The 8,824-nt window shown below is 59.2% G+C and overlaps 1 protein-coding gene across 1 annotated transcript; it reads left to right on the top strand.

The window, feature by feature from the left end:
* The first annotated feature begins 328 nt into the window (after window positions 1–328).
* On the top strand, window positions 329–8,264 carry SLC48A1 (solute carrier family 48 member 1). The gene is made up of 3 exons (XM_025882726.2): window positions 329–576; window positions 6,256–6,423; window positions 7,041–8,264. Exons 1-3 carry the CDS (start codon window positions 441–443, stop codon window positions 7,175–7,177), a joined length of 441 nt encoding a protein of 146 aa, XP_025738511.1. The 5' UTR covers window positions 329–440; the 3' UTR covers window positions 7,178–8,264.
* Window positions 8,265–8,824: the final 560 nt, after the last annotated feature.

Genomic DNA, 8,824 nt, shown 5'->3' with positions numbered 1-8,824 from the left:
GAGAAATTTAAATTTTAAGCGAGAATTTTATTCAGAGAGAAAAATGTTAAGTCTTGGCCGCAGCTGGCTTGTGTACCTGTAGATTGCCGGGCCCCGCCCACCCCGAATATCCCGACAGGGTAATGAGGATGAGCCCCCGAACGTTCCTTTTTTTTTTTTTTTTTTTTTTTTTACCAGGCACCCCCAAACGCCCCGCGGCCCCAGGCCCTCACTTGGCGAAGCTCCGGCCGCGCGGCGCGGTTCCGGGCGCGGGCGGCCTCCGGCCGGGGAGGGCGCTATGCCGGAGGCTCGGGGGGGGGGGGGGCGGGCCGGGGGCGGAGCGCGGGGCGGCCGTCGGCTCCCGGCTCCCGGCTCCCGGCTCCCGGCTCGCCGCCCCGGCCCCGGCCCTGCACCTGTGACTGTCGCGGCGCTCGCCCTCCCCGCCCGGCGCCCGCAGCCCCATGGCCCCGTCCCGCCTGCAGCTCGGCCTCCGCGCCGCCTACTCCGGCCTCAGCTCTGCTGCCGGCTTCTCCATCTTCCTCGTCTGGACCGTGGTGTACAGACAGCCGGGGACGGCGGCCATGGGGGGGCTCGCAGGTACCCCGGGGCGCGCGGGGGCCGGGGGTGGGGGGGGCGCGGGGTCACGGCTGCGGGCGCGCGGCGGCGGGAGGCGCTGTCTGCTGCTCCGGGAGGCTCCTCGCGGGCGGCGCTTCCCCGGGGACCGGGGCGGGAGAGGCTGTTTACCCAAACCCGTCCGTGGGCAGCGCAGGCCCCGCGAGGGCCCGGGCGCCTGCGGGAGCCGATGCCCCCCCCCCCCCCCCCGCCCCCTCTGCCCTTGGCACCCTCCTGCCGCGCCGCCGGCCCAGCCGCCCGGTGACAGCGTCCTCGCTGCGCGCCTGCTTGCCTGCCACCCTTCGGCCCCCCAACCGCGCGCGCGCTTCTGCCCGGGGACCTCCGCTCCTCAAGCGCCCCTTCCCTGGGGTCTGGGTGAGGCAGAGGAGGAGTAAGTGGAAAGGAGGGCGGGGGGGTTCCTCAGGGAACCCGTCTCCTCCCGCCAGGGCGGACCCCACCCCCCGCAGAGTCCTCAGCCGAACCCGGGGGACCGCGCTAGGGATCTGACGGAAACTGGACATTTTCTTCCTACCGCGTCGGTGTCTCTTTGCCACACCTCCGCTGTGGCTCCTCTGCCAAGGTCTGCAGAAGCCTGTGCTGGGTGCCTTTTCTGTGCTTTAAAGAGCAGAGGGGAGCCAAGTGCTAGAGGGCGAGCGTCAGGGTGCTGGGAGGCGGGATCCGCACCAATGCTGTGTCTTCCCTGTGCACCTGCGGACACCCGATGAACCTCTCTGTGTTGTATGTAGCATTGGTGTGAAGACAAAACATATTCTTCCTGCTCGCTAACACTTTTTTCTAATACTTTCTGTGTGTCAGTCACCGTGTTAAGCGGCGGTTCCATCATCTTGTTTCATCTCTACCTAAGTCCTATGCAGTGGGCATTATTATTGTGTCCATTTCACAGATGAAGCTTGAACTGAGACTTAGAGTAAGTAAGTAGCTTCCCCAGGGTTACACAGCTACACGAAACACTGTGTGTGGAAAAAGAACTTTGGAGAAAAAAATACATGTAAGGATATTACTTTTACATATGGTGATCACATTCCATTCCTAAAATCCTCTGCCCGAGAGAGTCCTGAGTGTACTCACTGAAAGTAACTAGATTTAGTCATTGCCACCAAGCCTACTAAGTGCCATCCCTGGGCAGAGAAGGAACGGGGCGGGGGGGTTGGGTTCTGCCTTAATCGAGGGGCATACAGAGTGACAGCCTGAGCAAGGCCAAACAGAGCCCTCTGGGAAGCCCCCTGGCTGGGATGCTCTCATGCCTGCCTAGATGCCCCCTCCCCCACCTGTGGGTTCCTGTCCTCCCTGGAGGCAGCCAGCCCGGCATTGCTTAGTTCTCTACAGACCCCTGGCTCCCCCTCTGCACCCCCACGAGCTGCTCTGTTCCTCAAGGTTCTCTCCTTGCAGTTTTGTGTGTTTGTTCCTGGGAAGGAGGTGTCGTCAGACCTGTGGCTGAGTGACACCTGAGGTGAAGGGACTGGTCGTGTGGAGGAGGGAGGGGAGTCCATCCCTGGGATCTGAGCTGGTGTTGTTAAGAGTCTGGTCCTGGGGAGCTGAGCCCGGTGAAGCTGAGCTGAGCCGATGCCTCCTGGACCTGTTTACTCATCTGTAAGGAGTGGGAAAAGATACCACTGAAAGGGGTGATCTTGGACACCCCCTCCCGGTTGGCAGTAGGACAGCTTAGAAGGCTCCATAGCATTCATCCCACAGTCTTAGGAGGCCGTGGAAAAGGCACCGTACCTCGAGCTCCAGGGAGTGTGGGCTTTCCCTCTGACCCAAACCCTGCCCTCTCTCCCTCCTTGAATGCTTCCCTCAGGCAGGCCAGCTGTGGAGTCGCCTGCGGGGAGGGGTGCAAGGGCAGCAAGCAGCTGGAGCAGGGCCTGGTGCCTCCCTGACAGTCTGGCCTTGCAGACAACCAGGAGGTGGCAATGGACAGGCAAAGCCACTTGGTAGTGGTGGTGCCAGGGGCGGGCGGGCGGAGGGCTGACCAGGTCAGAGCCACCAGCCCTCTCCACCCCGAGTGTGTTCTGAGAAAGTCTGTAGTCAGTCAGCCTCCTTCCTTTTTGGAGGGGGTAAAGCATCAGCAGATTTACTATTACGTGTGAGCACCCCACTTCTGACTCAGCATTTTCCAGCCCAGAAACTGCTGAGTCACCAGAGGGCAGCCCCAACATGCTCCTTCTCCCCTGCCTACCAGGCAGGGGCTGATGGGGGTGCTGGTTTCTGAGACAGGGCTAGCCCCCAGGGGCCCCTGGGCCCAGCGGGAAGCCTGTTCATGGGCGGAGACCCACTGTCTCCCATCCTGATGGGTGTCTGGGAAGAAGCGGCTTGGAGGAAAAGCCATTGTAGAGAAAATGGCTTTGCTGGGGGAATCCTGGGGAAAACAGAGACTCTTGTTCCGGGTCTAGTAGACCAAGAAAAGGTGAAAAGAATGGAAAAGTTGCCCCAGGAGTCTAAATGGCTTTGTGTTCTTCCCACCTGAGCTGGGAGGGAGAGGAGCCCTGGGGCTCGGGCCTGGCTTTTCCCCAGGGCTGGTATAGAGGGTAGGGGTGCACTGGCCCAGGGTCCCACTTGTCTGAGTTTCTCTGTGGGCTCCTCTGGCCTCCTCCCGGCTCCTCACCTCCAACCCAGACCCTAGTGATACTCTCACTGACCAACTCCGACCCTTCCTTGCCCTTGGTTTGTCAGCTGCGAGCCCCCAGTGGAGCAGGGGCTCTGCTCGTTGAAGCGGTGGGGTGGGGTGGGGTGGGGGTGAGGGTGAGCACGCAGCCAGGTGGGCCTGGGGAACTGACCATCCTGCCCTGAATTGTACAGACCAGGCTTCCTAGAGTCCAGAGTGGCCTCAGGAAGAGAGCAAAGCTGAGGGACAATTGCTTCCTGCTTGAGGTGTGGGAGGGGACCAGTCAGGGCTCCTGCTCATTCACTGACCACCTTGGTGGAGCTCCCTGTTCCAAGGACAGCGGTGGGAGCCTGGGTGGGTAGGAATGGGCCTGCTTCCAGAAGTGGCTTGTCTTATCTGGAGGCAAGGCCTGTGCGCAGCGGGAAGTGAGAGGTGTTAAGGTTGTGCCTGCTTATTAACAAAGAACTAGTACATGGGACACCCAAAATGGCCATCTTCCTTTTCGGTACGTGGGTGTATGGCGGCGGCGGCGGCGGCGGCGGCAGGGAGCTGTCTGGGGGCACTCCTGCAGCGCGCCCAGTGGACTAACACATGGCATTTCCACAGGCCCCTATTTCAGCATTTCCTAACCCAGAAATTGCTGAGTCACAGAGGAATTACTCTGACCTTATTTTTCTCCTGAGCTGGCTCCAGGGTCTTTGAGTGGTGACGGATCTTAGAGCTCATCTCCTCCAGCAACCCCCCCCCCACATGGCATACTGAGGAGACAGAGGGCAGGTGGAGCTGTCCCAGACAGATGCCCATCTGACCGTTCCTTGGATGCGCTCAGTAACAATACGCCTTCTTCCTAAGGACCCACACGGCATCCCCAGACGAACACTTAGGATGCATGTGAGAGGTTTGGGAAATGCTTCTGGCATATGCTGCAGATCGTGTGAGATGTCAGCGGAAAAGCCATGAGATTATCATTCTGTCCACCTCTGGCCTGCTCCAGCTTCCTGTCTGGGCGGGGGTGGAGAGACGCTTGTTCTGGCTCACCCTGACCTCAGGGGTGGAGGGACCCACGTTCCAGGCCCCAGAGCCCCGCAGAAGGTTGCGGTGGGGAGGGGCAGAGCTGGGAGAGCGGGGGTCAAACAGGGTGGGACGGGAGGCTGGGGGCGGGGGGGGGGGGGGGGGTTGGCTGGCAGGGCTGAGCCCTCACTAGGGAGGAACCCTGGGGTGGCCAAGTTTCCGGGCTGGCAGGACCTTTGGGCTCACTCGTTTCTAGACGTGGAAACACCAAGGCTCTGCGAGGTCACGGGCAGCACAGCAGTGCCAGGCCCCAGACTTCCTGGCTCACAGTCCCGTGGCTTTGCGTCCCGTGCCAGGCTGTCCGGAGTTGTGACAACTGCTGAGCTGACAACCAGAGCATAGTTCTGTGACAATGCCCCACCCCCCCCACCGCCGCCACCAGCCTCTTCTCCCCTCCTAACTTAAAAAAAGAAAGAGAGAGAAATATCTTGGGCATATAAAAAAGGATAGATGATTTCATGAACTCCCTTATACTTAGCACCCAGCCTAAGAAATAAAAATACCACAGAGCCAGTCAAAGCACACTGCCTCCCCCAATCTCCCGTCCACTTCCCTTCCTTCTCTCCCTCGCTCAAGATAACCACTCTCCCCCGACTAGATGCCCGCCCTCCCTAAGCACAGATGCTCCCCTGTGTGTAGTGTGTGCGGCGGCCTGCTGGAAACGTCCCCCGACTCCTAGGACCCAGCAGCCTAGGAGTCGCCTAGTCGTGTGTGTCACCCCCACACACGGACAGAACTCGCAGCCGGCTCTGCCTCTTTCGTCTGTCCTTCCTTGCCGGGACCCTGTGGCCCTGCTCCAGACCCTTGCCAGTGGGACTGATAGTTGTTCCACTCCCAAGGCTGCGCCGGCAGGCATGGCCTGGCACAGAGAGCACTGACTGTGTCGGCCGAGTGGTAGCTGGCTTCCAGGGGAAGTGCCCAGCCAGGCCTGGAGGGCAGGCCTTGCAGAGGCTGGGGGCATCTGGCCTGCCCTCTCAGCAAGCTAGCGGGAGTCACATGGAGTCTGGTCAAGAGCAAGACGGCCATGTGGGTGCTGGGTGGCCTTGTGGGGGGTCTCACTGCTGGGCGTCTTCGCTCTGCAAGAGCAATCCGCGGAGTTCTGAAAGGGCCCCGCCGGCCTAGAGCTCAGCCACAGGCCTCTGAGGGCCAGGTGGAGCTGGAGCGTCAGCCCCCCCACCCCCGCCCCAGGTGGTCGCAGGTCCCGGAAAGCAGGCCAGACTGCAGGATTCCCAAACCTTCCGATGTCAGGACTTCTTCACACGCTTGCAAACTAGTGAAGCCCCGAGGAAATCTTGCGTATGTGGGTTATAGATCTCGAGCTGTACCACACTAGAAATTAAGACTGAGAACATTTCAAGCATTTTATTTTTTTAATCTAAAAATATCGATTGTTGTTTATTGTCATCAAATATCCAGTGTCCTAATTTTTCCACTTGTTTCATAACATTTAAAAAAGTCTTTTTAAATTTTTTAAAAATTTAAATTCAATTAATTAGCATATAATGTATTATTTGTTTCAGGGGTACAGGTCTGTGATTCATCAGTCTTATAGAATACCCAGTGCTCATTACAAGCATTTTAAAGTAATATTAAAAATAACACTGCGTTAGCGTAAATAACATGTTTGTGTAAGAAAGTCATGTTTTTTAAAACAAAAAAATGAGGGAAAAGAATGGCATGGTTTCCTATCTTTGCAAATCACTTTAACATCGGGCTTAACAGAAGACAGTAGATTCTCTTATCTGCTTTTGCATCCCTGTCCTGGTGATGCCAGAGGCCTCGTAGCCTCCAGAACATTCCACTCCACAGTCAGAGAGTAATGCAAGTGGAAGGCCAGCATGATCTTAGTATTGCTATGCAGACAGCCCTGGCCTCTGGGGCCGGAGGGTCCGCGGGGTCCCCGGGCTGGAGGCCGGGGGAGGCGGAGAGGGGAGAGGCGGCTCCGTGGGCTGACGGGTCTGTCCCGGCAGGTGCGCTGGCGCTGTGGGTGCTGGTGACGCACGTGATGTACATGCAGGATTACTGGAGGACCTGGCTCAAGGGACTGCGTGGCTTCTTCTTCGTGGGCGTCCTCTTCTCGGCAGTGTCCATCGCCGCTTTCTGCACCTTCCTTGTGCTGGCCGTCACCCGACACCAGAGTGAGGGCCGGTCAGGGAGGGAAGGGCGGGGGAGGGCCCCTGGGGGACTTAGGAGTAGACGCGGGATTCGGGTCCTGGTTCCAAAGCTTGTGTCCAAGGAGCTTGGGCAGATCACTTAACCTGCCCGTGCCCGGGTTTTCTGTGAGGAGAAAGGAGTCCCCAGCCGCCCCTCGGGTCGGAAGGGTTCAATGAAATGCGTGGGAGGTGTTGAGCGGGGTGTGCTCTGCAGGTCCTCAGCCCGGAGTGCTCTTACTGGCCCTACGGGGTTAGTCCTTCTGCCCAGCTCTGGGATGGGAGCGCCCCCTGGTGGCCACGGCCAGCAAGTAGGCAAAGGCCCTTCCTGCCCCTGAGGAGTCTAATGCTCAAAGCAAGTTGCAAGTTGCAAGTGGCCCAGGGTAAATGTAGAAAGGCAGAGTAGATGATACAGACCTGGGACTGGCCAGCCCTGACCTTCCCTCAGCCCCAGGGCCTCCTGCCTGCAAACCCTGAATGCTCTAAAAGTGCTTATCACATTCCACCTCTCCTGGTGGGGAGGGGTGGCCCTGCACTTGTGGCATGGTGGCTGGGGTCCAGGGCAAAGCCCTCTCAAGTCACCGTGGGGTTCCTCTCCCCTGCAGGCCTCACAGACCCCAACAGCTACTACCTCTCCTGCGTCTGGAGCTTCATTTCCTTCAAGTGGGCCTTCCTGCTCAGCCTTTATGCCCACCGCTACCGGGCTGACTTCGCCGACATCAGCATCCTCAGCGATTTCTGACCCAAGGGGTGAGGCCTCTGTACCCTGGGGGTCCTCAGGACCTGGACTCAGCCTCTGAGACACTGGGCAGGCCTGCCACACCCCCTGGAAACCCTGGATCTGTGGCAGAAGAAACACAGCAAGAAGACTGCGGTCTCCTAGGAAGCTGTCTTGTCCCCTTTGCGGGACACCTGGGTGCAGTGGAAAGGGGTCCTTCCTGCCGTGTTGCTTCTCATCGGCCTGGCTGGAGGGCAGTTTTAGACCTTTTCAGATGGATCTATTTTCTTAGCACTCAGTGAGGAATCTTCATAAGCAGGGCCAGGGCAGTGAGTCAAGGGGTAGGGCAGTGAGCCTGGACCTCTGCCTGGGGGCACTCTCCCTCGGGCCAGGCTGAGAACCTGGGAGGTCAGGTCAAGTGAGGGATCTCTACGGGAGACCTCCCAGCCCCGGTCCCAGCACCCCATCCTCTTGTCCTCTGAGGGTCAGGTAGCTTAACTCCTCAATCCCAGGGATGGCAACACTTGGCTCTCTTTTCCCAAGGCCTGGGGACCTGAGTGGAGAGGTGAGTGTCCCTCTCCCCCCCAGAGCCGGTCTCCCATGAGTGCTAGAGCCAGTCATCTCCTTCACCATACCACACACCACACCCCCCCCAAAGAGGGCTCCCCGAGCGAGGCCAGACGAGGTGTCTGGGGAAGGTGCCATGCCCCCAAAAGGGCTCCAGGCAAGGGGGCAGCATGGTGCAGGCTGGAGGGAACCCCACAGATCTGTGCCTGTGCACCCACAGCCCTGTATTTCCGTCACTTCTCACACGTATCACCCCTGGCCACGAGACGTCCCCCCACTGCCCCGCTCACTGCCCTTTGCCTAGAGCGTTCATCTTTTTAAATCTCCCTTCTGAAGGACAAAATCTGCTTTTCTGCCTGTACATGGGCACAAGGGCTCACTAACTCGGGAGGGAAGGAGCTATTGTTACGAATATCTTTTTATGTTAGGTTGCCATTTTGCACGGTCTACCCTTTTCCCACCTGATGTGTCCTGCCCTTCAGCTCTTTTGCCTTATCTGTGTCACTGTCACTTTAGCGGAAATACATTGGCCCTTTGTATCCCACAGCCTCTGGTGGTTTCTTGTGGGGCGGGAATCTTGCGGGGAGTGGGAAGGGGGGGTGCTGTAGGAGTGGTAAGCGGGACGGGTGGGGGTGGCGGCGGGTCTCAAGGTGTCTCAGGAAGCCATCTCCTTAGCTCACCTTGTGCCCTGCAGGGCAGAGGAGGGATCACTGTCTCAGGGGCTGGAGGCCCTCCCCCTCTGGCCCCTCTTGGCACAGGGGAGCCCAGCAGCCTGGCTCTCAGGCCACGCCGGCCAGGGGGAGGATGCTCGGAGGCACGGCCTCAGCACCACTGGTGGCATGTAGTGTCTGTCACCCAAGGGGCTAGGACAGACGGAAAGGGGCTGAACTTGCTTCCCTTCATATTCTCCCGGGCTGAGGGCTTGGGGCCCGGTCTGAGGGGATGAGGCTGCTCCTCCTACAGGCTGGAGAAGCCTGGCTGGCTCAGAGCTGTAAAGACAGGCGCCGGCAGCCTGGCACCTTCCTCTCCGGTGGTTGGATGAGCTTGTCCCAGCCTGCTGCCTCATGCATTGTCTCTTCTAGGCTCAGTATATGTTAAGAAGCC

Source organism: Callorhinus ursinus, unplaced genomic scaffold (genome assembly GCF_003265705.2).
Source record: "Callorhinus ursinus isolate GAN/ISIS: 27379988/994484 unplaced genomic scaffold, GSC_fseal_2.0 scaffold44, whole genome shotgun sequence".
Taxonomy (NCBI): Eukaryota; Metazoa; Chordata; class Mammalia; order Carnivora; family Otariidae; genus Callorhinus; species Callorhinus ursinus.
Note: the sequence above shows the minus strand (reverse complement) of the source record. Positions and strands in the feature narration are given on the sequence as shown.

Coding starts and splice junctions, on each gene's coding strand:
- SLC48A1 (XM_025882726.2), top strand. CDS start 441: ATGGCCCCGTCCCGCCTGCAGCTCGGCCTCCGCGCCGCCTACTCCGGC. Junction 577..6,255: donor GGCCATGGGGGGGCTCGCAG/GTACCCCGGGGC, acceptor CTGTCCCGGCAG/GTGCGCTGGCGCTGTGGGTG. Junction 6,424..7,040: donor GGCCGTCACCCGACACCAGA/GTGAGGGCCGGT, acceptor TCTCCCCTGCAG/GCCTCACAGACCCCAACAGC.